Source organism: Anguilla anguilla, chromosome 8 (assembly GCF_013347855.1).
Source record: "Anguilla anguilla isolate fAngAng1 chromosome 8, fAngAng1.pri, whole genome shotgun sequence".
Taxonomy (NCBI): Eukaryota; Metazoa; Chordata; class Actinopteri; order Anguilliformes; family Anguillidae; genus Anguilla; species Anguilla anguilla.
In genome coordinates, this window is record NC_049208.1 from 710,725 (window position 1) to 737,731 (window position 27,007).

General features: G+C 45.9%; 1 protein-coding gene across 2 annotated transcripts; it reads left to right on the forward strand.

Moving 5' to 3' along the window:
• Positions 1 to 2,911: 2,911 nt before the first annotated feature.
• Positions 2,912 to 25,867, forward strand: LOC118233738 (cyclin-Y-like). 2 transcript variants are annotated; one of them, XM_035429627.1, is made up of 11 exons: positions 2,912 to 3,581; positions 12,728 to 12,802; positions 15,163 to 15,197; positions 16,227 to 16,250; positions 17,988 to 18,088; positions 18,464 to 18,499; positions 18,805 to 18,862; positions 19,910 to 20,029; positions 22,255 to 22,421; positions 22,556 to 22,718; positions 23,309 to 25,867. In XM_035429627.1, the coding sequence occupies exons 1-11, from the start codon at positions 3,428 to 3,430 to the stop codon at positions 23,423 to 23,425; spliced, it is 1,050 nt and encodes a 349-aa protein (XP_035285518.1). In that variant the 5' UTR covers positions 2,912 to 3,427; the 3' UTR covers positions 23,426 to 25,867. The 2 variants fall into 2 exon arrangements, with proteins under 2 accessions (XP_035285518.1, XP_035285519.1); XM_035429628.1 differs by lacking the exon at positions 16,227 to 16,250 and having other exon boundaries at positions 2,913 to 3,581.
• Positions 25,868 to 27,007: the final 1,140 nt, after the last annotated feature.

A 27,007-nucleotide genomic window follows, 5' to 3' on the forward strand; every position in this document is an offset into this window, starting at 1 on the left:
TGTCACGGAAAGTATACAAGCTATTTCTGCTTTCTGAGAATGCCGTGTGCAGTTCATTGCTGTGCAGTTGATATTTTCCAAAAAGTCCAGATATTAACAATATATTTCAGCATATTGTAACTTTCAGTACATTTGTTTCTAAACAACATTCCTGGTTTCTCTGAAGAACCTGATGTACCCCGACCATACTGGCTGATGACCCTCAACTCTGTCTCTCCTCCCCGTTCCCCAGAAAAGGTTCTGTGGGGATAAACCTGGCTCAGAGAGGGCAGCTCATACTCCACTGGCCAGCCTGGGATCAGTAGCTACAGGCAGGCTAATCGGGCTAAGGTTAGAAAGGTAATGGGGAGTGTACTGGGCACATAGTCAGTGCTTTGGGATATAACCACCCAGGCCAGTATCCAGGCCAGTACTCTGGACTGTACAGAACCAGTTTAACTGCACATTCTTCTCTTCAGTGAGGCAGAAAATAAGACCGTAAAAATTACCGTAAGAGGAGAGAATTTCTGCAGTTGAGAAACTTTTCCGCTGTTGGGTCAACATCCTTCCTGTGTGGTGCCGGCAGAGGTGTCTGCAGAATGTATGTGGCTCTACAAACACTACAGAGAGAACTACTAATGTCAGACAAATGAACATTTATCCTCGAAATTACCCAGTCTGAAGATGTATGTGAGAGGCTGAATGTGAAGTTAAATCACATACTGTCACACAATTCACGTAAGAGAGGAGGGGGCTGTTTAAGAGGCTCACAGCGCAATGTTTAAAATAAAGCCAGTTATAAGCAAAACAGTTGTGCAACAGGAGAATAATGTTCAATATTTCATTCGCAGTTGCAACATCTATCTTTAGCGCCAAATCCGTTTGAGTGGAATTTTCCACTCCTGGCCGTTACTCCCTCAAGTGGTCAGTTTGAATTGTAGGCGGGTCTGGAATTTTCATGCATTTATATCCGTATTAGAGTGCAGATGCCACCTTGTGGACAGACAAAGTCATTACATTTGCAATCATTACAGGTACGACTTTTCACGTTTCAACAGTTACATTACAGGCATTTAGCAGACGCTTATTCAGATCGACTTACACAACAGCATTTACATGGCATCCATTTATTCAGCTGGATATATACTGAAGCAATACAGATTATGGTTTGAGGTTTTTTTCAAGGTTTTCTGGTAGCTAGTGTTGGCCCAACGCCTTACTTTATGTTGTTTTTTCTTTAATTTGTCATATGTGTGTGTGTGTGTGTGTGTGTGTGTGTGTATATATATATATATATATATATATATATATATATATATATATATATAAACAATTAATACCATATTGCACATTGGTATGAAGTGTTTTGTCTCAACTACGTGGCACGACTATAGTACTATACTACAAGTATTTTACCTGCACATGGTTACCAATGAATCTGCTTTCAGTACTCAAAATCCAGCAGAACAAACTATAGAAGAGATTTGCAGTTGAAATATTAACTTTCTCACAGTTATTTAAAACTGATTTGCATTGTTGTTACAATATAAAAACACAGATCTAAACAGTGCCTCAGAGGCTAAGCAGTGTGAAGTGGTGAGCTGTGGTATTGACACAGTACAGCCCACACCTGACCTGCTGAAAACATGACTACACCATTGTTCTGTCTATTGTCCCCTTCTGAGGAGTTCTGAGTCTGAGGTTTTAATGATTCATCTGATGTTTGCAAAGTTGGGGGGGGGGGTTCCTGAATTCAGCACAGCACCGCCACAATTAATACCGGGTGGAGAGCCTGTATGTCGAACAGCGAAAGTCATTTTCATTGTTAAGATATGAGGTTCTCTGTGGAAAAAGGCATTTTAGTTATCTGGATTAAATTTATCTGTGCCTTCTCACAAATATACACTTCCGTGGAGTCGGGCGATAATGTCGGTTTTGTTTTCACGGTTTTTTTAAAATCATTTGTTTTGGATCATGAGGCTTCACACAGAGAGGGCATAGGTGTCACACAGCGAGGGCACAGCAAGAGCACAGGCTTCACACGGCGAGAGCACAGGCTTCACACAGCGAGGGCACAGGCTTTACACAGAGAGAGCACCGGCTTCACACAGCGAGGGCACAGGCTTTACACAGAGAGAGCACCGGCTTCACACAGCGAGGGCACAGGCTTCACACAGTGAGGGTACAGATAGAGCACAGGCTTCACACAAAGAGAGCACAGGCTTTACACACAGAGTGCACCAGCTTCACACAGTGAAAGCACAGGTTTCACAGTAAAATGGTAAATCAATAAAAATTTTACTCTGAAAGGGAGAACTGGATCCCTGTTGGACTCGCATGAACCACCGTATAATAACAATTAGGCCTATTGTTCTTTTCCTATAACAACAATCTTGCCATATTTCATTTGCAGTGTGAATAGGTGAATATACAAAGACCTTATATCTAAAATGTGCACCTACTTAACAGACAGGTTAACAGATTCAAAAATAATTTATCAGATTTATACTCTGTGTACATTCGAACCGATTTCGAATTCTGTTTTTAAAAATGTTAAACGTCTAATTAAAAATTCTATTTTCGAGGCGCACGCCGCGACAGTTTTAGAACTTCATGCAGCTTAATTATAAATGGTAAAATGTCTAGGCTAAAACGTGAGTTAGCCTACTTTTGACAGGTAACGTCGTATGTCTATGTTAAATAGGCTGGAATGTATTTCAAGATTAATGAAAGGCTATCTGTTATTCAAATCAAAAATGAACATGGGATCGCACTTAACTTAGTTTAGAAAATAAAAAGTAGCGTAGCACACGACAAATCCTTAAGTCTGTGTAGTTTGAAAGAAGCTGTTTTGCCCTTGTTCTGTTTATGGTTGGTTTTTATTGAAAAATCTGACACTGAGGGAGCAGACTAATTTGTTACCACCCACTTGAACCGGAACCTTTTCTAGAAAAAAAATCGCTTCAACTGTGTTGCTCTGTCTGCAATAGTAACAAGAGCAGCGGCGGTTTACAGCGTTATGACAACATCTGGCAGGATCGTTCCCATGTCTGTAACGGGGTCGGAAAACGAGGAGGACACAACAGCTGACCATGTTCTCTCTCTTCTTTTATAAGCGGTCACAAGCAACATGGTTATTGCGTGGGCTGGGCAGACTCGAGGGTTTACTAAACATTGCTAGAGTCGTGATATAAGCAGGAAAGGAGGGGAGTCTTAAAACAAGAAAGCTAACAGGCTACACAGCCTTTCCCCTCCAGTTTGCAAATGGCTTTGCATTGCTGGTTCAGCTAGCTGGGACCGGACGAGGCTGCATAAATGATCGCATATTCACATTCTGCCGTCGTGGTTCCTTCCTTGCCGCCCCAAGCCCTCTCGCTCCGCCGCGGCGTCGTGCTCGCGTTTGAACGCATCTGAAGGAAAGCGGAACGTATTCGACGGAGGCTGGAAGATGGGCAACACCACCTCTTGCTGTGTGTCGTCAAGCCCCAAACTCCGGAGAAATGCCCACTCGCGGCTCGAGTCGTACCGCCCTGAACCGGAGCTGAGCCGCGAGGATACGGGCTGCAATCTGCAACATATCAGCGACAGGGAGAACATGGACGGTAAGGCACCTGGAGTAGCTAAATCATATGAAGTATGTTAGGCTGGACTAAGCGTAAAACTATCGCCCAACATCCCCGAGAGACCATCTTTTGACTTGGCTAACTACACCCTTCTACTATTTTACAGAACAGACTGATGTGTAGGCTAGGGGTTTCACGTTTTTTACGCAGTTTAACAATGCATGTGATTGACAAGTGCACCAATTTCAGAAATGCTAACTTTGAAATATGCTACATACGGAGACGGGTGCAATAATTTGACGTTTAACCGAGGAGCACTAAAGCTACAGTCAGCTATTGGTGCTGCTTGCTAGCCGATGTACAGGCTGGATAGCGCGAGATGCCTGTTTTGGTTGCAAACGATAGTTAGGGATTTAGAGAAATTAAGAATCTCAAATTAAATGATGATTTTCTGTTCATCAGTCTACCCAAAACCCATATCAGTTGTGTTAACAAACAGAAGAACGTCAATATCAGCAAACCTGTTCTTTGGCTTTGTGTGATTAGCTGACCGTACTTCAAACAGATATTGAAACTATAACGATTATTTACTCACTATAGCCTAAGTAGCTAGAAACTTGTAAAACCTCAGGTCTTCATTGGAGAGAAAGTGAGAGGTAGTTGGTGGGCGGGCAATAAGGACCCGTCCACAGCCAACTCCATCTATTGGCGAAATGTTAATCTGTTCGGGGATGCAGATTGAGGGGTAGAGTGTAGAGATTATTGATAAAAGAAGTCTTAGTCGCGCGCACGAGTTAAAACATAACCTCGTTGGATTACTGGACGTCCTATCGCAATGATTTTCAGTCGTCTGCAATTTTGGTGAAGTGTAGGCCCTAATAATTGTAATCCCTGGTTGGAATCTAAATATTCATTGGCATTACCAATTCCCTGCTTCAATTAAAACGTGCTTGCCGGGTAGATCTGGCTGTGGTCGGCATCTCTCGCCCATTCCCCTGTGTTTTGCATAACGAGACGGCTACTTAGGAGGGAAACCAGACACCTTTGTTTATCTCTTTGTGTTGGGTACCAAAAACATATTCATGAGGTTCACTAATGAAACGCCTCTGGGATCCCCATATGCGTCACAGCGGGGGACATTTATTCAGTAAGCATATGGGGGGGGGGGGGGGGGGGGGCTTTTGGAGTGGAGCACTGATACATTCACTGTACACTGACAAAATCTTTTTGGCACGAAATCTAAAATCAAGCGTGTCCAAATGACTTGTCCTGTGTCCACGAGAGTGTTCTACAGTCAACAAATCTAAACAACCTAATAATAATAATAATAATAATAATAAAATAGAAATTAATCACATGATTTATTTATTTATGTTTGAATGAGTGAAAGTGACAAAAAAGGGGGGGGGGGGGGTATTCTCAACAGCCGACCGCCAGATAAGAGCCTGTGAGACGGGCCTGGCGCTGGAGGCAGTTGGGGGTGTGGCCTATTTGAAGGTTGACATTCAAAAACAAAGACGTTACAGAAAAAGATGATCACATGTGTAACCCTGCTTTGTTCCAGTGAACCGGCACAAGGTTAATGTGAACTATCTCCAGTTCTACGATGAGCCCCATGGGTGCTAAAGGGGTCGCTTGCTATATCCCTGGTGTAATACCATCAGATTGTTGTTGATCAAACAGCAGGTACGCACGTTTCTGTATCTGCTTACTTCTGCAGCTCACGTCACAGTAATGTGGGTGTTGTGTTTCTGCTCATCTCTGTTGTGTTTCTGCTCATCGTCACTGTTTAGCAGATGGTCCTGAGAAACAGGAACGTGTCGGCCTCACTCTCAGGAGTGGATTTCTGTTCCATTACGAACAGAATCAGTACGGGTCAGCTGGAGGTACAGAGGACTGCCAGTCGCTTAGGCTTAGAGTGTCACTGTCTTTTGAAATTTTACATCCTTGCGATATCAGTGCACCATCCCTCATTATATCAAATCGTTAAAATGCTTGTTGCATAATCTGAGTAGCCTATGGTTTACCTGATCAAAACAAGTACCAAGAATGTTACAGTGTTATAGGTTCACAGGAAAACCCTTATGGTTTCATGTTTACAGGGGAACCTGGTTTCAGGAGGTCTCATATTACATCTGCTGTCTTGCACAGCATTATGGGAATGACTCCTAATGCTCCTTATGAAGAAGTTGGAGAACCAATACAAACAAGGAAAGAGGACTAGCACACCTTGAAAAACAAAAACTCCAGGACTATAGAAAGAAACACGCTTTCTAAGTGTAAAGTGATTAAGATAGGAGCAAGCAGGTGGCTCAGTCACATTAGCCTCCTTTATCCATCAAACAGGGCTTTCAGCGTTGCATGTAGCAGCCAGTGTTCTGTGTGAGTCACTGCAGTGTGTCTGGCCTCTCTTCCTCTCGTCCGTCATGCGTGTGCGTGTGCGTGTGCGTGTGCATGTCCACGCTCCCAGCCGCCTGACCGAGGTGCTTCGTGACCTCACGTGACCTGATGGCTCGGTTGCCTGGCGACTCATGTCCTGAGAGCACACTGTGGCATCCCGAGGCTGAAAACGTGCCCTGCTGTTGCCGCTTTGGTTTCAGACCCAACCAATCGCCAACCGACCACCAGCCGACTGGTCTAGCAGGCAGAAGTCATCCTGCGGGGTTTTCCCCCCAGAAACACGATGTCAGACCTGGGTAGAGTACAGCCTTGTTAAGGAACCAAGAACTTAAGTTTTATGCATGTGGACTGTAATACATAATGAATGAACTACTTTCATGAAAATGGTGGCTATTTTGAACCTCTTTGAAGGCACTCTACATTTATACACAAGGGTACTAATAAGGACATGGTACTGGGACCAGCACACCTTGGCAAGTAGATGGTGGCTATTTTTAGCCACTTGAATGACAACGTCCTATGGTTGGATGACAAATCTTAATGATAATAATTATTGAATTTTTTTTTTTGAGTGCAGCAATAATCATTGCCACCATGCAGCAAATAGATTTATCTTAATCAGTTAATCTTATTTTTTGTAGTCATATCTGAACCTCCAGACTTCAGAGGCCATTGCAAAATGCTATCAGAAAGAACACATCACTCCAGGCATCAACAGCTGATTGGCTGTTGATATGACAGCCAATCAGCAGCTTGGGCATGCTTCTTTCATGTGTTCATCAACAACGTGTCACATGTCACTACAGGGGGGGTCAGTACAGTACCGTTCTCATCCAGGCCGAGAGCCAGGGGGGAAAAGCCCCCTTTGGCGAGGCCAGTGGGTGGAGGGAAAGATTCGTTTCTGGGGGGTAAAAAAAACCCAATTTGTTGCGAGCGCTTGGTGTACTCAGATGACCACAGAGGTCATTTGGTCAACAAATTAGACACGTCAAATGAGGAAGAGCAATCCCCAGTGACTGAACTCCCCTCTCTCAAGGGGAAGGTAGTTTGATGTCCAGTCTGAATACACTCCAGCCCGTAGAGCTGTTTTAACTGTCCTTGTTTGAATAACTGATTTAGTGCTTTAGGAGAATTTGCCAGCAATGTGTGGACAGACACATTTTATACAGCACATGCAGAACTACACAACCCTCAACAGCCTCTGTTGAGTTCATAAACGGATAGTTTAACAGTGCTAATGGCAACGACAGGATTAAATACATTAGAGTCTAATGGATATTTTACTGGTGTTTGCTGTCCTGCAGTGCCGGTGCAGACTGAGGGTAAGAGAAGTGTGTCCATATGTGTAGGGAGGAGATTTGGGTTGCATGGATTCAGATGAAGAAGCCCACAGTCACAGACATTACTCACAGGCTGCATCCGTGTCTCCAGGGTGGTGGAGTTAGTGGGGAGTAATTCCCCTTCACTCGGGTAAACTGTGCATCCTTTTCCCCGCTCAGACGTACAAATGCAGAAACCTACGTACTTATCCAGGGTGATTTCATTACTCTTTTTTTTAAGGAATTATATTCCATGAAGTTTTATGTTCAAGTGAGATTGTCAAGTTCAATCTGCTGCATTTAAGCATTAGTACGCATGCATTAAAAAAAATTCCCATTATATATAATGCAGTATTTTTGGCATATAACATATCACTGCAAAGCAGGACGTTCAATGTTCAGTCAGCTCTGGAAGGGGACAGTTCACTGAGATATATCACATTTTATCCATTTTGGACCCATGAACTGTTCGATTTCAATTAATACCAGGTATTTTAATATGTGAACTGACTGTACTATGAAACATGATGCATAATTGTTTGGTGCTAAAAACCGTCGGAACGTTAAAAAATAAGCAAACTCGCTTTACAGCGGTACAATTAAAACCTGTGTGTGGGAGCGGAGGAACGCTCGTGCTAAAAGCTGAGGTTAAACGCAGGTTTCACGGCCCTCCCAGGGAACCTGTTCGCTGTCGAGCTCGGATGTGTGTGTTCATTTCGCGGGCGACTGTGTGTGAAGTGGCCGGCCATCGCTGGCTCAAAAGCCTGCCGCTGCGGTGCTATGTTGGTCACTCAGCTCGGGAGATGTTTGACAACGGACGGCTTTCCGGCTGTGGCGTAGGGTCACGTGACCGCCTTGTGTTTGGTGCCTTGTGATTGGAGGGAAATGAGGCATGAAAAGAACGCGGACATTCCCACGGTGAGTTGTGGGCACGCGTCTGTTTTTATCTTTCCATCCTAACGCTTTTGTTTGTTTTCGTTTGTTAGCCAGTGATTGAGTAAAATATTTTACATCGAGCAACTGGCAATAAAAAGGAAATTGAGTGGAATTTTCCGCGTTATTTAATTTGGGAAATGGAATGAGTCCATTTCAGAGTTCTGTATGTACCACTCAGAATATTTACAAGCTACTCCGTTATATTTGTGTTCATGGGTCAATTAACTTTACGCACATATTTGCTGTGAGGACTGTAAACACAAACCCAGCCTTGCATATTATCGCTTTGAGAAGTCAGCTTGAGTATGAGGAATATTGAGAGATCTATGAGGCATGGTTCAAACAAAGAAGTTCATGCAGTTTGCTCATTGAAGCACTCTGGTGTTAGCCTACATTACAATGACCATGTTATGCCGCCTTATAATACTGTCTTAAGCTTTTATAATTTAATACACTTTAAAATGAATAGCCTATTTTGATGAAGTAGGTTGTTCAGAATTGGTATTTTTGCTAAAGATTATTTCTTTAAATGCTCATTGTGCTAAAATCCAAGAAATGCAAGCGTGGAAGAATCCAATTTAATATGCCATGATATAAAATATGCCCTGATGTAAAATATGAACTGATGTTAAATAACATGCATAATTAGATTCAGGATTACACGCTGCAGTGTGTCACTGTGCCACTGACACAGTTTTAAGGGTGCCTGGGAGATTCCTTAATTACGTCTGTTTCCTCTGTGGAACGTGACAGAATATGATCATGTGCTACAGCAGGCCTGTTCAGCTCCAAACGCTCCTCAGACAGACTCATGACCTTTTAAACATTAAATATTATGCTGATATTAGGTCTGGATCTGCAGAGGGTCGACTGCCACCCACTAGTGACAGAATAATAAGGAGGCCTAATAGCTATGCATATTTCAGGAAGACATGTCCTTTGTTAACCCCCCAACCCCAACCCTGCTTCTCATCTCATTCCTCTCTTTCACATCTCCCATCCATCCTATACCCCCCCCCCTAAAATAAACCCCTCTGTACTGTCTCTTCTCCTGACTGTGGATTAGCTCTCGTCGGGATGTTATGGTTGGATGTTTGCAGTCTCATTAACTGGTTGGTGATTTATGAATCTAGATCTTTTATTTGTGCTGTGTGTGTCTTTGTGCTCGGGATAAGAGCGTCAGCTAAATGGCTAAAATGTAAATGTACACTGGTTTAAAATACATGTTCTCCATTAACAGTTTTTTAAAAAATTCTTTGGAAACCATGTGGCCTGTACGCATCATTTTACAATGAAGAATGTGGTCAGCAGACCGTGTGGGGCTTGGAGCCCAGGAGTGTGGGCTCTAACCAATCAGTGAGTTTAAAAGCTCTGAAAGCCCAGGAGTGTGGACTCTAACCAATCAGTGAGTTTAAAAGCTCTGAAATCCCAGGAGTGTGGACTCTAACCAATCAGTGAGTTTAAAAGCTCTGAAATCCCAGGAGTGTGGACTCTAACCAATCAGTGAGTTTAAAAGCTCTGAAACCCAGCAGGCTGTGGCCGTGTATGGTTTCCTGTTCGAGGTCTGTTTTGATGGGTCGTTCAGGCGGCGAATCTGCAGCGTCTGGGTGGTAATTGACTCAAGCCAAATGGAGGTTAGGGAGCTGGTGTGTGTGTGTGTGTGTGTGTGTGTGTGCACGCGTGCGTAGGTAGGCTGGCACCTACGCCACTGAGAATCCAGACCGGTGCATGGCAGACAGACTTAAAGTTACGTGATTAGGCTGCCCCCTCTCCAGGGTTAAATCGCTCATTTTAAATGATAGCAGGTTTGTTTTTTGTTCTGAACGTGCCTTTCCAGCGCTGCTCTGTGTTTAATATTTCCTCTGCACGCCACACAGATCCCTCCTTTATCACACTCTCTGCTCTTCTTCATTTCTTCTTCTTCTTTTTGTGCCACGGCTGGCTATAAGCACTGAGCCCCAAACCGCCCCCCCCCCCCCCTCCCGAGTCTTGCTCCCCACATCCTCCTGAGATTCAGAGCTTCTGCACTTGCTCCACAGGAGGGGAGAGAGACAGGGGCATCAATCCAATGTCTGTTTCGCTTGCTGTCCTACCCCCTGCAGTGCCCCCCCCACCCCCCATACCCCAGTCTGGACTCTCTCATTCACAGTATGAGGAGCAGCCAATGTGGCGTTTATTGTGTACCCATGGGGCTGGACAGGGCAGGAGGGAGGGGTCCTGTCTGTGTGTGGAGATCTGGATTTGCGTGGCTCTCAATCACAAGACGTGGACATTTCTACACCAGCAGTGTGGTGTAGTGGGGAGGGAGGTGGGCTGGGAACTGTGTGACCCACTGAGAATTACAAAGTCTTTAGTGGGATCCCAGTGTTGTGCCTGCACACACAAATACACAGACTTGGATGTGTACCCAGTATTCTCTCCAGTAAGACGGGTAGAAGTGAAATTCTGCAGTTCATTTTGAGAGTGCAGTGGGAGATGCTTACTGTGTGAATGTGCATTTAGCCCCCGTATTGTCTGTTTTCATTCATGCTTTAGCATGGAGCGAAGCGAGCGCTGGCGCTGTACTGGGAGAATAAACTCTGCGTGCGCTCCTGAAGGCTTCTTAATGACATCGGTGTCAGGCTGTTTTTCACCGATTAAAGTTTAATGAAGAGACACAGTTTAATTCCAACTGAACGGCAGCGATGTGAGGGACTGTGGGAAGGGGAGGAGGAGGATGGGGAGGAGAAGGACGAGGAGGAGGAGGAGGGAGAGGAGCAGGTGGAGGAGGAGGAGGAGGAAGAGGTGGAGGAGGAGGAGGAGGAAGAGGAGAGAACGTGTGCATCTGGGCGTCTTTGATGTAGCCGCGTCGCCAGCTGAGCGCTTTCATTCCGCCGTTGCCTAGTTACAGAGAGTGCGAATGTGGGTCTCAGCTGGGATGGGGGAAAAGGGGCAGGATCTGTTCCACCCCCCTCCCGCCCAGGACCAGCGTGGTGTCTACTACCCCCCATGATTCACAGCTGACTCAAAGTGCCTAAAGTCACTACCCCCCCCCCCCCCCTCGATGATTGAAGGCTGACTCAAGTGCTTAAAGTTACTTCCTGTCCCTGACTCTCTGAGGCGGTTTCCAGCGAGGGGGGGGGGCATGATGATCATTACTGGGGGCGTTCAGCTTGCAGGACAGGTTCAGGCTATGCCTCGGCCCCTGTGCTTTTGTGTCCGGCTGTTCACCAAGCAATTAGGCTAAACTGTTAACACCTCAATTATTACCCAGTCAAATACAGTGGCAAATTCATTCATCAATGGCATCGTATCTTTCCGGAATCAAACCTGCAGCCCCTCTGTTGCTAGCCCACACTGCCAGCTGCTTCTTTGTGGTAAAGCTCATTCTGTTTGAAAATAAATCCCCTTGAGAGTGTATAATCATTCGGAGCAAGCATAAAATAGACGTGCCATGCAAGGCAGGTTTAGCTGTGCCTGGTGCCTCCATCACAGACCCTGGGACCGTTCTGATGTGGTCTGAGTTTCATTCTATGGTGCCGCCACTTCTGAATGGAGCAAAAAATTTTACATAGTCCAGAAAGATGAGACTTAAATGAGCAGTCAGACGTGCTTGCGTTTGCTGGTGAACCTGTCCTGGAATGAGAAGCAGCAGTGGAGCTCATTGACCTTTTGAGTATGGTGCGGGCAAATGAACTAGTGTACACAGAGCCAGTAATGAGATCACAAAATAAACCTACGTAGATACTCTACTCCACATTCTTGGTATTGAAAGTTCAGTCTCCCTGTCTACAAATATCTGCTCGGATATCTGTTATCTGCCTGGATCTCTGCTTATGTTTTTTGGAGTGTGTGGTGACAGGCCTGGGCAGTCCAGTCAGTGTACCGTGAACATGCAGGAGATTAGACTCATGAACCAACACCATGGTTACACATCCAACTTATACAAGTGGTGCGCAGTTTGACCAGGTGTGTTGAAAAGGCTAAAGTTCACTGAGCTGAGGCAGCCTCTTCTCTGTCTTAAAAACAACATTCCTCAAGAATCTGGACAGTGTCTGTAACCTGTGTTGAGTATTTTATTCATTTGATGTGGTTAACAGATGCAGTGGCAGAAATGCATTCTGGGACTTTGCTCTGTGGGCGGAATTAGTGCGTTCTGACAGAAGTTTGTGGAAAGTTACTGAATGAGATTATGGTTCTATCTTTCATAACCCTTAGTTCACTTAGTGAATCACTTGTTAATAATTTTTCAGTATTCTAGACTCCTGTATTCAGCCTGCTAAATAATTAGCCTTAGGGAGTAGCCGGCTCAGTGCTGTGTTGTTTACACCATACCGTTAGATAATAATTTAACATGAGGATGAAACATGCTACACTGCTGTCAGCTTTGAATGGTACTTCCTGTTGGTATCCAAAATGGTGCTTAATATTTATTAGCAGAGGAACACACTGCAATATTATGAATTAAAGCACTTTTCCAGTAGGTCTCTGATGTTACTGTAACTCTGAAGCAGCCTCTGACGTTATGGATGTTTTTATTTCTTTTGGCAGATCTGAATATGGAATGCAACCCCTCTGACCATCCCAGAGCGAGCACCATCTTCCTCAGCAAGTGCCAGACGGACGGTGAGTGTGCCTGTGCCAACTGTGTCTGTGCCAATGGCAACCACCAGCTACTAATGCAGCTGTGTCTGTGCCAACTGTGTCTGTGCCAAGGGCAACCACCAGCTACTAATGCAGCTGTGTCTGTGCCAACTGTGTCTGTGCCAATGGCAACCACCAGCTACTAATGCAGCTGTGTCTGTGCCAACTCTTACTACCAGCTACTAATGCAGCTGTGTCTGTGCCAACGCTAACCACCAGCTACTAATGCAGCTGTGTCTGTGCCAACTGTGTCTGTGCCAAGGGCAACCACCAGCTACTAATGCAGCTGTGTCTGTGCCAACTCTTACTACCAGCTACTAATGCAGCTGTGTCTGTGCCGACGCTAACCACCAGCTACTAATGCAGCTGTGTCTGTGCCGACGCTAACCACCAGCTACTAATGCAGCTGTGTCTGTGCCAACTGTGTCTGTGCCAACGCTAACCACCAGCTACTAATGCAGCTGTGTCTGTGCCAACTCTTACTACCAGCTACTAATGCAGCTGTGTCTGTGCCAACTCTTACTACCAGCTACTAATGCAGCTGTGTCTGTGCCGACGCTAACCACCAGCTACTAATGCAGCTGTGTCTGTGCCAACTCTTACTATCAGCTACTAATGCAGCTGTGTCTGTGCCAACGCTAACCACCAGCTACTAATGTAATGAGACACTAATGTAGCTGTTAACTCAGACTCCTCCACTTTGTGCACTGGCAGCAACGAATGTGTCTGGGGGGTGTGGACGGGTGTGGGTGTATTTGTGTTGTGAGTCTGGAGGGTTCTGGGAGATGGAGGCCAGAGGGTTCTGGGAAATGTAGTCTGGAGTGGCATCATTGCCTGGAGCTGATGTTGGGGGGTGGAGCCTCTCACTGTAATTTGCATGTCACGTGATGAATCAGCTCTGAATATTCATGAGCGCATACATGCAGACGCCTCACAGACACACATGTGCTACATGCCCATCACAGCCCTCACAGTTTCCAGTGTTCGCTGCAGGAGCTGACTGATTGGACAGCTGTGGGTGGGAGGGTGATGGACAGAAAGAGGAGGGGCCAAGTCAGGGCATCTGCCAACTGTCTGTCTGTCCATCCATCCTCCATCCCTCTCTCCCCCAGCACTCTGCTCCTCCCTCCCTCTCTCCTCCAGCGCTCTGCCACAGGAAATGACACCGCTTTACAGGCCCAAGTTTGGCTCCCTAACTTCCTGTGTCTCTGTGTGTCCTCAGAATAGATGGATAAATTAGCCAGATGGTGGCTGAGTTAACTTCTAGAGCCTGACCGATGCCAGATTTTTGGGTCCGATGGCGATCCCGATTTTGGAGAGTCCTAGCCCACCGATTACCGATGTTTTGTCAAAAAGTGCAACATTTTCAAATCAATTTGAAAAACTTATATTTGATCAAAGTTTCTATATTTGAGAACATTTAACTTATAAGCAAACAAATAAATAAAAAATAAACACACAAAGACCTTTTTGATAGATAAAAAAATTTAAAAGATGATCTTAAATTAAATATATATATTAACACCATCTTCTGTTTTGTTTATTATACTAATTTAAACATCGGGACACATCGGCTGCATAACTGCCGATCCCGATGTCGTCAAAAAAGTCAAATAATGGCCGATATATCGGCCAAACCGGTATATCGGTCGGGCTCTATTAACTTTCTTTTTCTTTGCTTTCTGGAAAAGAAGAGGCTCTGGTTACTTCCAGGAGTTTCTGCTGATTTGAAGTCCATTGCAGCTGTACTGTAGATTACAGAAGCTGCCTCAGGGCTGTAGTTTTATCTGTAATCACACGCTGTGCTCCGTGTTCTTAATGTTGAATGTTCCCTCTCCCTTCCGCTGAAACCAAAACATTTCAGGCCGTAAATATTCATGAGGGCTCGATGACAGACATTCCATTCTCCAGTATGCCTGATGAATATTCATAACCAGCTATGGTCTGGGAAACTCCTGTCGTCGGCACTGTAGACTGTAGACTGCTGCCCCCCCCTGGTTTGCCATTAGAAAGCGCTGCTGCTAACATTAGCAGCTCATCACCAGCCTGTCTGTACAGCAACTGAGGCTGTACAAAGCTTCATGAAGCTAACTGTACTGTACTGGGGCTATGGAACTCTAACCATGACTCAGGTGTTGCACAATGAGTTAGAAGTACAGTATCTACATTACATCTCAATTCAAAATGATGTACATTCTCCAAATTACCAGGAGGGAGAATTTTGACAGTTTAATCCATGGACAGTTAGTTGTGATTGCCCTTGTTCTGGTGCAGTATGTGAGATTCCCTAAAGTTTGTTTTTTCGATAAGCTAACTCGCCGCCATCTGTCTTTCTTTTGCAGTTCGAGATAAGCGGAAGAGCCTCTTCATGAATCATGTAAGTGTAAAATAACATTTATTCTTAATTCAGTTCTGTTATCTGCAGCTGTTACTGTCAGAAACTGAGTGCAGAAGGTCAGTGTTTAGAGAAATCTTGTTAATTGGGAAATGTTTAATTTGACTCATTTCACAAATTTGCCATTTTAACTGTCATCCACACATTGTCCTGTGAAGCCCATCTTATAATGAATTCATGTGGTATCTAATACATTTATTAAGTAATCCTCAACAGTTTGTTTACACATTGGACTTGTTATGGTACAAATTGTTTGTTAGCATTACTTTTTAGTAGTAGTATTACAGCGATGACGTCTTTTTGTAGGCCAAACCCGGGCGTGTCTTCCGCCATGGTTTCCCTCGTCAGATTTCCAATGGTTTTTTTTCCCCATAGGGATTTCGTTTTCTGGCGAAAATAGCGTATGTGGTTCACGTATGGCAAAGTCAGTTTCATGTTTTGTTTTACGAGATAAATTACACCGATTAATTTCTCAACCGTGAACTTCGAAGCCGTTACGTGCTTTAAAAAAGTAAACTGCTGCTAGCAAGTTGCTATATTGAAACGGCAACGGGTTGTCGCGTGCAGGCCGGCTAGTATGAAAAATAGAGTGACGTTTTCCAGAAAGCGACCGTTGTATTTTCAATATAGCAACTTGTTAGAAACTTACTTTTTAAAAGCACATAGCAGCGTCGAAATCCATGGTGGTGATATTAATGTGTGTAATTCATATCGTTGAACAAAACGCGAGGTTCTCTTAAGGCTTATAGACCTTATTTTCGGCAACAAAAAAAAAAAAACGAAATCCCTATGGGAAAAATGCATTGGAAAGCTGACGAGGGCGCTCATGGTTGAGCGAACTTACTTCCGGGTTGTAGGACTACAAACGGTAACACTATATTGCCGTTTATGTTTAACTGAAAAACTGTGAATCAGAAGGTTTTTTTTTGAGTTTGATTAGATTTGAGAAGTAGACATTTGATATTTTTAAAATTGCTTTGTTGAAGGTTGTAATCTCTTTTGTTTTACAAGTTAACACACATTTTGGAGACTAAGGTAAAGTACGATTATAGATGTTTTTTAAGTACGATTATAGATGTTTTTTAAATGTGTTCGGCTCTCGTTATAAAACCAGATTTCGTTGACCCATAGAGCCCTTCCTGTAATGAATGCTTGTCCCAGGCTGACCTGTGTGCGTTAGCATGGTCACTGTTAGGATGGTGTATTGCACTACCATAAGAGATCTTATGGTAGATCTGATGGTACTCTGGTTTGATAGCGAGCCCTTGTGTTGTGAATGTAGCGTGAGAGCTAGCTACAGCAAGCTAAAGGAGTGAGCCTGTGCTTTCTGTCTCTCTGGCTCCTGCTCACACTACTGTCATTCCAAATTAAGGCCATTCAAAGAGACATTCAGCGTCCCGGAGCCAGATTTCATTCACACGTTTTAGTGTTCTGGTGACGTGATGCTCAAATTCAAAAACTGAGATGGCAGAAGAACGAGTAATATCAGCCAGTTTCATAAAGGTAATGTGTGTTTTGTGAAATATTACAGGCTACTACCTAATTCTTCTGTAATAAGACACATCCCTTAATGATATCAAAGGGTTCAAACAAAGGAAATATGCAAATTACCTCCTGCATTGGTTCAGTTTACCACAGGATATCCATATAAGGGAATTAAATAACTATCAGGATATTTCAGGATTTTAGGGGAGCTCGGTTCTACCTGATGTTTGGAGGGGCGTCCCTCGGTTTCTGTTTGGGCTGGGCTTTCCCAGAATGCCTGTCTGCATCACGCATGTGTTACCGCATGTATTTTTGGGTGGGGGTGTGTGTTGGGGTGTAGGTGGGAGGGGAGGGGGGCGGTGAAAGGATGATTAATGTGTGCATACTTAATGTGTCTTTTATAAATAGCTACGGCAGCATGGTGTGCAGTACTAATGCATGATATCAGTCTGTTAAAGAGCTGTTTAATTCAAGGGCAGATTTATACAGGTGAAGAAGTTACAGTGAAAGATTAAACGTTTAGTCGGTAATGATTTAACTAAACGGAAGCAGAGAGATTCTTCTCTTGAGGTTAAAATGTGTGCTCAGCTTAAGGTGTCACATGACCTAGATTTCTGTGGGGGAGGAAATGGCAGCTTCTCCCACAGGCTGCTCAGGTATGAGCAGGTGTGTGCAGGTATGCTCAGGTGTGTGCAGATATGTGCAGGCGTGTGCAGGTATGTGCAGGCATGTGCAGGTATGAGCAGGTATGTACAGGTGTGTACAGATGTGTGCAGGTATGTGCAGGCGTGTGCAGGTATGCTCAGGTGTGTGCAGGTATGCTCAGGTGTGTGCAGGTATGTGCAGGCATGTGCAGGCATGTGCAGGTGTGTGCAGGTATGAGCAGGTATGTACAGGTGTGTACAGGTGTGTGCAGGTATGCTCAGGTGTGTGCAGGTATGTGCAGGTGTGTGCAGGTATGTGCAGGTATGAGCAGGTATGTACAGGTGTGTACAGGTGTGTGCAGGTATGTGCAGGCGTGTGCAGGTATGTGCAGGTATGAGCAGGTATGTACAGGTGTGTACAGGTGTGTGCAGGTATGTGCAGGCGTGTGCAGGTATGCTCAGGTGTGTGCAGGTATGCTCAGGTGTGTGCAGGTATGTGCAGGCATGTGCAGGTGTGTGCAGGTATGAGCAGGTATGTACAGGTGTGTACAGGTGTGTGCAGGTATGCTCAGGTGTGTGCAGGTATGTGCAGGTGTGTGCAGGTATGTGTGGTCCATAAAGGAAGCGTCTGCTGTCCTTTCAGCATCCCCGGGCACGAGCGGAGAGGAAGTACAGCTCCTGCTCCACTATTTTCTTAGATGACAACACCGTCAGCCAGCCCAACCTCAAATACACCATCAAATGGTGAGTCTGTCCCGCAGCCATGGGAAAATCCCCCAGAACGGGCGGAGCCATCTTTCAGTGACATTGGTCTTTTCTGTGGGGAACCAAGTCTTGGTTCAAATTTAGTGATTGACAGTGCTCTGCAAAAGAGATGTATGATTCTTTGAAAGGAGAGATGTACCATATTCTACTCTTGTATACCTTCGCTGAGATATTTTTGTGTGTATTGTTTATGCTGCTTACTCGTAATGAAATGTACAGTTTTACATTTACACATTGCCTGAATATGTTACTTTTATAAAACTAACAGTACTTAGGACCTGCTTTAATTGCAATAAGGAAAAATGGCTGCAAAATGATTTAATCCCCTTCAATTGTCTCTTTATCTCTTTACAGTGTAGCTCTGGCAATATATTACCACATAAAGAACAGGTAAGAAAGTTCAGCTTATACACCTACACGTGTGTCTGTGTTCCTACATGTGTACTTGTGTTCTTAATGTGTGTCTGTGTTCTTACATGTGTGTCTGTGTTCTTACATGTGTATCTGTGTTAATGTGTGTCTGTGTTCTTACATATGTGTCTGTGTTCTTAACGTGTGTCTGTGTTCTTACACACGTGTCTGTGTTCTTAATGTGTGTCTGTGTTCTTACACACGTGTGTCTGTCTTACATGTGTGCTTTCTGGTGATGAAGACTTTTTCTCTCCTCTTCCTCCTCTCCCATTGGGCCGTTTCAGAGACACAGATGGAAGAACGCTGTTGGACATTTTTGACGAGAAACTCCACCCGCTAACGGTAGTGACTACACCCTTTTACACTCCACCCGCTATCAGTAGTGAATACACCCTTTTACACTCCACCCGCTATCAGTAGTGACTACACCCTTTTACACTCCACCCGCTATTGGTAGTGACTACACCCTTTTACACTCCACCCGCTATCAGTAGTGACTACACCCTTTTACACTCCACCCGCTATTGGTAGTGACTACACCCTTTTACACTCCACCCGCTATCGGTAGTGAATACACCCTTTTACACTCCACCCGCTATTGGTAGTGAATACACCCTTTTACTCTCCACCCGCTATCGGTAGTGACTACACCCTTTTACACTCCACCCGCTATCAGTAGTGAATACACCCTTTTACTCTCCACCCGCTATCGGTAGTGACTACACCCTTTTACACTCCACCCGCTATCCGTAGCGAATACACCCTTTTACACTCCACCCACTATCGGTAGTGACTACACCCTTTTACACTCCACCCGCTATCAGTAGTGAATACACCCTTTTACACTCCACCCGCTATCGGTAGTGACTACACCCTTTTACACTCCACCTGCTATCGGTAGTGAATACACCCTTTTACACTCCACCCGCTATCGGTAGTGACTACACCCTTTTACACTCCACCCGCTATCCGTAGAGACTACACCCTTTTACACTCCACCCGCTATCGGTAGTGACTACACCCTTTTACACTCCACCTGCTATCGGGAGACTACACCCTTTTACACTCCACCTGCTATCAGTAGTGACTACACCCTTTTACACTCCACCCGCTATCGGTAGAGACTACACCCTTTTATACTCCACCTGCTATCAGTAGTGACTACACCCTTTTACACTCCACCCGCTATCGGTAGAGACTACACCCTTTTACACTCCACTCACTATCGGTAGTGACTACACCCTTTTACACTGGCTGTATGAGCACACATACAGCAAACCGTGGTAAATACAGTCCAGTGCAGTGTTCAATAAACAGTCCATTTCTTGTGGAAAAGCATTTCCCTGAGGCAGGGTCATGTGACTATGCCGTCTCCTTGTATCCCTGCAGAAGTCTGAGGTGCCGCCGGACTACGACAAGCATGACCCGGAGCAGAAGCAGATTTACCGCTTCGTCAGAACCCTCTTCAGCGCGGCTCAGCTGACCGCCGAGTGCGCCATCGTTGCCCTGGTGAGTGCGCCATCGTTACCCTGGCGACTGTGCCATCGTTACGCTGGCGAATGCGCCATCGTTACCCTGGCGACTGCGCCATCGTTACCCTGGCGAATGCACCATCGTTACCCTGGCGAATGCGGCATCGTTACGGAGTGTGGACGGAGTGTGGCACAGTGGGTAAGGAACTGCGCTTGTAACCGAAAGGTCGCAGGTTCGATTCCCGAGTAAGGACACTGCCGTTGTACCCTTGAGCAAGGTACTTAACCTGCATTGCTTCAGTATATATCCAGCTGTATAAATGGATACAATGTAAAGTGCTATGTAAAAAGTTGTGTAAGTCGCTCTGGATAAGAGCGTCTGCTAAATGCCTGTAATGTAATGTAATGTAATGTTACCCTGGCGAATGCGCCATCGTTACCCTGGCGAATGCGCCATCGTTACCCTGGTGACTGCGCCATCGTTACCCTGGCGACTGCGCCATCGTTACCCTGGCGACTGCGCCATCGTTACCCTGGCGACTGCGCCATCGTTACCCTGGCGACTGTGCCATCGTTACCCTGGCGACTGTGCCATCGTTATCCTGGCGAATGCGCCATCGTTACCCTGGTGACTGCGCCATCGTTACCCTGGTGACTGTGCCATCGTTACCCTGGTGACTGCAACATTGTTACCCTGGTGGCCTTGTCTGCACCTGCAGCTGTGGATGAGGATCAATGGAATGGTTCAAGCTCCAGGCCTGGAGGGGGCGCTGTGTCTGCAGGTTTAACTCCAATCCTGGAGGGCCATAGTGTTTGCAGGTTTAACTCCAGTCCTGGAGGGCCGCAGTGTCTGCAGATTTAACTCCAGTCCTGGAGGGCCGCAGTATCTACAGGTTTAACTCCAGTCCTGGAGGGCCGCAGTGTCTGCAGGTTTAACTCCAGTCCTGGAGGGCCGTAGTGTCTGCAGGTTTAACTCCAGTCCTGGAGGGCTGCAGTGTCTGCAGGTTTAACTCCAGTCCTGGAGGGCCACAGCGTCTGCAGGTTTAACTCCAGTCCTGGAGGGCCACAGCGTCTGCAGGTTTAACTCCAGTCCTGGAGGGCCACAGTACCTGCAGGTTTAACTCCAGTCCTGGAGGGCCGCAGTATCTGCAGTTTTTGGATGTGTTTCAGTGCTTAAGTCACTGATTTGCTGTTATTTGTGTGTGAAATTAAAATACATTGTGAAAGGCTGAGCTGTGCGTTTGGAGCAGAGTGATGTGAGGCTGAGCTGTGCGTCCGGAGCAGAGTGATGTGAGGCTGAGCTGTGCGTCCGGAGGAGAGTGATGTGAGGCTGAGCTGTGCGTCGGGAGGAGAGTGATGTGAGGCTGAGCTGTGAGTCCGGAGCAGAGTGATGTGAGGCTGAGCTGTGCGTTGGGAGCAGAGTGATGTGAGGCTGAGCTGTGCGTCGGGAGCAGAGTGATGTGAGGCTGAGCTGTGCGTTGGGAGCAGAGTGATGTGAGGCTGAGCTGTGCGTCGGGAGCAGAGTGATGTGAGGCTGAGCTGTGCGTCGGGAGCAGAGTGATGTGAGGCTGAGCTGTGCGTCGGGAGCAGAGTGATGTGAGGCTGAGCTGTGCGTTGGGAGCAGAGTGATGTGAGGCTGAGCTGTGCGTCCGGAGGAGAGTGATGTGAGGCTGAGCTGTGCGTTGGGAGCAGAGTGATGTGAGGCTGAGCTGTGCGTTGGGAGCAGAGTGATGTGAGGCTGAGCTGTGCGTCGGGAGCAGAGTGATGTGAGGCTGAGCTGTGCGTCCGGAGGAGAGTGATGGAGCGGGTCTGTGACAACCTCTTAACGCGACTGGATTATTTTCACTCCACAGCTCAACAATATTGAGTTCTTTGTGCTTTGTGACTCTGAACCATATTTTATCTTCTCCCACGGACTGGGGAAAATGTCTCTTATGGGACAGAACAGATACAGCTAATTTAGGAATACAATAGGCTTTTGTTTGCTGTAGTCTTTTTTAATGTTTTAATTTGCTCTGTTTAATTTGTCACAGGAATGACATCATTACAGCTTTCCTGCAGTTTAAATTTCCAGTTTGCAGTCTGGGACTACTGAGCTGAAATGAAGATTAAACCCAATGCACAAAATTCTGTGATTAGCTCTGAGTAGAAATTCCAAGTTCCTCCCTTGGCTGCTTCTCTGGGAGTCAGTTGTTCCTGACGGATTAATTTGCTGTTGATGTCACTTGTACATTATGTCACCATTTCCCGCCTTTCTTCAAGGTGTACCTGGAAAGGCTGCTGACATACGCGGAGCTGGACATCTGTCCGTCAAATTGGAAGCGCATCGTCCTGGGGGCCATCCTGCTGGCCTCCAAGGTATGGGACGACCAGGCCGTGTGGAACGTGGACTACTGCCAGATCCTCAAGGACATCACGGTGGAGGACATGTGAGTCCGCAGCCTGGCCCCCCTCGCCCCACCTGCGCCCCCACACCCCCCACCTCCACCCAAATGATGACTGAATTCCACGCTAAGAGTTAAGCTTTGAGATGTTTAAATGACGCCGTTTGTGATCTTTGCAGGAACGAACTGGAGAGGCAGTTCCTGGAGCTGCTGCAGTTCAACATTAACGTCCCGTCGAGCGTTTACGCCAAGTACTACTTTGACCTGCGCTCGATGTCCGAGACCAACAACCTGAGCACCCCAGCCGAGCCCCTCAGCCGCGACAGGGCGCAGAAGCTGGAGGTGAGTCCTTAGGAGCAGTACTCATTTCAGCCTGCAGGGGGTGCCCATGGCTTCATTTTCCCAGGGAGCAGAGGTGGAGGCTGTGTTCGTCTCATTATTACTCCCTAAGTTTTCATAGGCAGGGGAACATCGCAGCTATGCGTTTGTGTGTTTCTGAGGGAAGGACTGAAAATGTTTTTGTTTTTTTTGTCCTTGGAAATTCCAAATGATTCTCTCTCATCTGGCTCATTCTGATGTTCTGTGAGCTGATCGCTGGCTCAGTGTGATGTTCTGTGAGCTGATCGCTGGCTCAGTGTGATGTTCTGTGTGCTGATCGCTGGCTCAGTGTGATGTTCTGTGAGCTGATCGCTGGCTCGGTGTGATGTTCTGTGAGCTGATCGCTGGCTCGGTGTGATGTTCTGTGAGCTGATCGCTGGCTCGGTGTGATGTTCTGTGTGCTGATCGCTGGCTCAGTGTGATGTTCTGTGTGCTGATCGCTGGCTTGGTGTGATGCTCTGTGAGCTGATCGCTGGCTCATTCTGATGCTCTGTGAGCTGATCGCTGGCTGGTGTGATGCTCTGTGAGCTGATCTCTGTGGCTCATTCTCTCAGGCCATCTCCAGGCTGTGCGATGACAGGCTGAAGGACGTGAGGAAAGCGGTGAAGAAGCGCTGGCTGAGCGCGGAGAGCGTGGCGGTGCCACGGTGGGTCCCGGCCATCGTATCCTAACAGGCCCCGCCCACCCTGCACGCCGCAGCACGAGCCAGGCCACCTGGACCGCACCTGGAGCTCACCTGGAGCTCACCTGGAGCCACCTGGAGGAGACTGAGGACCTTCTGAGCCCGAAGAGGAGCTCGGACCTGAGCCTCACAGAGGCAGCCTCTGATTGGACCACGGATTCTGTTGCTATAGCAGCAGGAGGGGAGGGGGAGGGGGAGGGGGAGGGGGAGGGGCCAGCCTCTGCGAGGGAAGCCTCTTTTTTCCCCTCACCCCTGGAGGAATAGCGCCCCCTGCAGTTCATGCGGTGGCGAGCGCATTTCGCTGAGCTGGGGGCTGTGCAGTAAGAGAAGATGGGAGGTGCTGTTTTATAACTGTGTAGGCTACTGGTCACCTGACGTCTGAAGACTGGCACTAATGAGGACAGAACTGAAATGGTTGTTTTTTTGTTGTTTGGTCCTGTGATTGTAATGGGTTTCTTTACTGGACTGAACATTCCCTCTGCAGCACAAGCTGTATGTGTGGAGACAGCGCACAGCCTAACAAGTCACCTGACCCAAACTGAGCCCCCCCCCCCCCCCCCCCCCCCCCACTGTCGATAACTTTATTTTTTTAATGAATCGTTGCTTTTCTTCCATGTATCTAGGACCAATGATTACCATGCCATGACCATACCAGATTTATTTTAATGTTAATTTTCTATTGAAAAGCAGCATATCCTGAAGCTGGATTCAAAATGGCGTATGTTAATGTATGGGAGCCACAGAACTCTGGCGGGCACAAAAAAAAAAAGAAAAAGAAAAAATTCTGAATATATTTGTTTGTCCCCGGATCCTAACCAAAATTCCCTTTCAGTTTTATTTGTTCCTCCCCACTGTGCTGTTTACAAATGTTTTATCAAAGAGTGGAGTTGTGAGGAAGTTGAGTGAAGAGATTAGCGCGGACTCTTCTAAAGTTGTTATGGCAACAACCATCAGGAAACAGATGGTTAGTGTGAAATGGAGTTCCCGCTTCTGGAGCGTCCCCTTACCTCCCGTGATGCAGTGCAGCTGGCGGCCGGTTAGCCAGTGCTGCCCAGAACCCGCAGTGGAGGAGAGACGGGAGGGAAAAGTCACAAAAGGCGGACGTGTGAAGACTGTGGTCCTTCACCACACAAAGTCCCCAGAAATCAGGTCTCTGTCAGAGTTCACTGACACACACTCCTCTGGCCCAGGCCCATTAGCCAAAACCTGGGTGCCCTGTCAGAGGGAAGGATTCAGCCTTGGTCTGGCCTGGAGAGAGCCCAAACTGCCTCCTTGTAACGCTTACTCAGTTTACAGAGATGGGGAGGGGGATCTGGATCTTCAGCACAACTCTCACTCTGCTGGAGATCCAGTGGATCTTCAGCACAACTCTCACTCATCTGGAGATCCACTGGATCTTCAGCACAACTCTCACTCTTCTGGAGATCCAGTGGATCTTCAGCACAACTCTCACTCATCTGGAGATCACTGGATCTTCAGCACAACTCTCACTCTCCTGGAGATCCACTGGATCTTCAGCACAACTATCACTCTTCTGGAGATCCACTGGATCTTCAGCACAACTCTCACTCTCCTGGAGATCACTGGATCTTCAGCACAACTCTCACTCTCCTGAAGATCCACTGGATCTTCAGCACAACTCTCACTCTCCTGGAGATCCACTGGATCTTCCGCACATGGAGAGACGGCTGAAGGATTCTAACACTGTTCTGCTGGTGCAGGTCCTTTAGTTTCTCAGATTTCTCACTGTAATTTCTGTTGTTTTGAGATTAATATATATTTTTGAGGAAAACTGAACATGATGCCATATTTTTTGCTTGTGAACTTTGACCTTTTCGCCTGAACTTGAGCCTTTGTTTTTATTGTAATATGGTTCTTCCAAAATAAAGAGTGTATAGTGCAGTGAAAAAAAATCTAAAATGGCATGAGAAGGGATCACGCTACAGGTTCGTGTTTGGTCCCTTCAACATTTCTTTTTTAATATGATCTTGCAGTACAAGATGTGAAAATGTTTCTAGAGAAACCTAAACTTTATCATTTCTGTTGTACTAAATGCAGAGGAATGACCTTGTTCACAAAAACATGAATATATTATATAATTTTGAAATTAATCTTTGTACAGTGTATAAAATATTTAAGATTATTAAAAACATAACTTAATTTGTGTTGAAATGTTTATAACCAAGTGTTGATCAGTATTTATAGTAAGAGAAAATGGCCTTATTAATAATTGGATTATTCCCCGATATTGTAATAAGATTTTTCATACATTTAATGCCGGTCATTGGGAAGATGAGCTGCAGTTCATAGCTGAAAATGCTTACGCTAATTTTACATTTTTTTTGCAGCAGTGTTTTCCCCATTTCACTTGCTCTCTGTGCTTTTTGTACCAATATATCAGAATGTTCCAGAATAAATCTTTCATTCTCAATTCATGAATCCAGATTTTTGAAAACCTTTATAAATGATTGAGAGGAATTTTCTATATTATGGGCTTTTGAAGATGACTTCCTTTTAAAACATTTCCTCTGCAACTTGACCCAATGCTGTTGTTCATTCAATCCAGTAAATGTATATTTTAAGTGGAGATACAATTTAATCTCTTATTTTCAGTCCTTTCAGCTGTTTAATATGAAATGTTTTCCATTCCACAGTTATGTCTTGTTTACTGAAAATATAATGGAGGTAATTTATACTTGTTAGCCTGTGTGTCACCCTGCTTGTTTAGTACCTGAAGCTGTTCAGCAAAACACTTTTTTTTAATTTACCAGTCAGTCAAATGCCTTGAAAAATGGCCTTAAGCTCTGAGCCACCAACAGTATTTCCCATAGATTTACCCTGCCTGAAAATGCTGTTTTGAAAGCAATAGGTTTAAAATAAAATCTATAATATCACATTATATAAAGCAGAAGCTAAAAGACAGCAATGGGACCACAGAACTGAACGGCACTGTGCGGTTAGTGCGTGGGGTTTTAGGGTGTGCTCTCCGTTGTCACCACACGGGCGGTGCTATTTTCACAGTTTCAGAGCACACTGCCCCTCTGCACATACAGCCTCAGCAGGAGTCCCATTTCCATGTGGATCTGTGAGCTTCCATGCGTCACATTTAGGTTCTGACAGTCATTTGCTTTGAGTCCACACCCCCCCCCCCCTCACTGTAGCGCTCTTCTCCCAATTCACAACCCCCTCCCCCCCTAAGGCCATGTACTGGGGGGTTTTTGTCATGTCTGTGTTGGAGAGGAATGGCCTTGTATGACCAAAGTGCTCAAGCATTAAAAGAGAAAGGGAGTGAGAAAGAGGGGAGAAACAGAGAAAGGAGTGACTGAACAGGGAGGTGTGATTCAGAAACACCACAGAGACCTGTGTGGACAGGTATGCGCAGGTATGCGTGGGTGTGCGCAGGTATGCGTGGGTGTGCGCAGGTATGCGCAGGTGTGCTTTTCTGAAAGCAGGTAATAACTTGCTGATTGTGTGTCACTTAGCTTTTACGTGCACCTGCAGCCTGGCATTAAACCTCAGAACTGCAGTGATGCTGCCCCTGTTGCCAGGTAACAGGCTGAATAACCGTGCG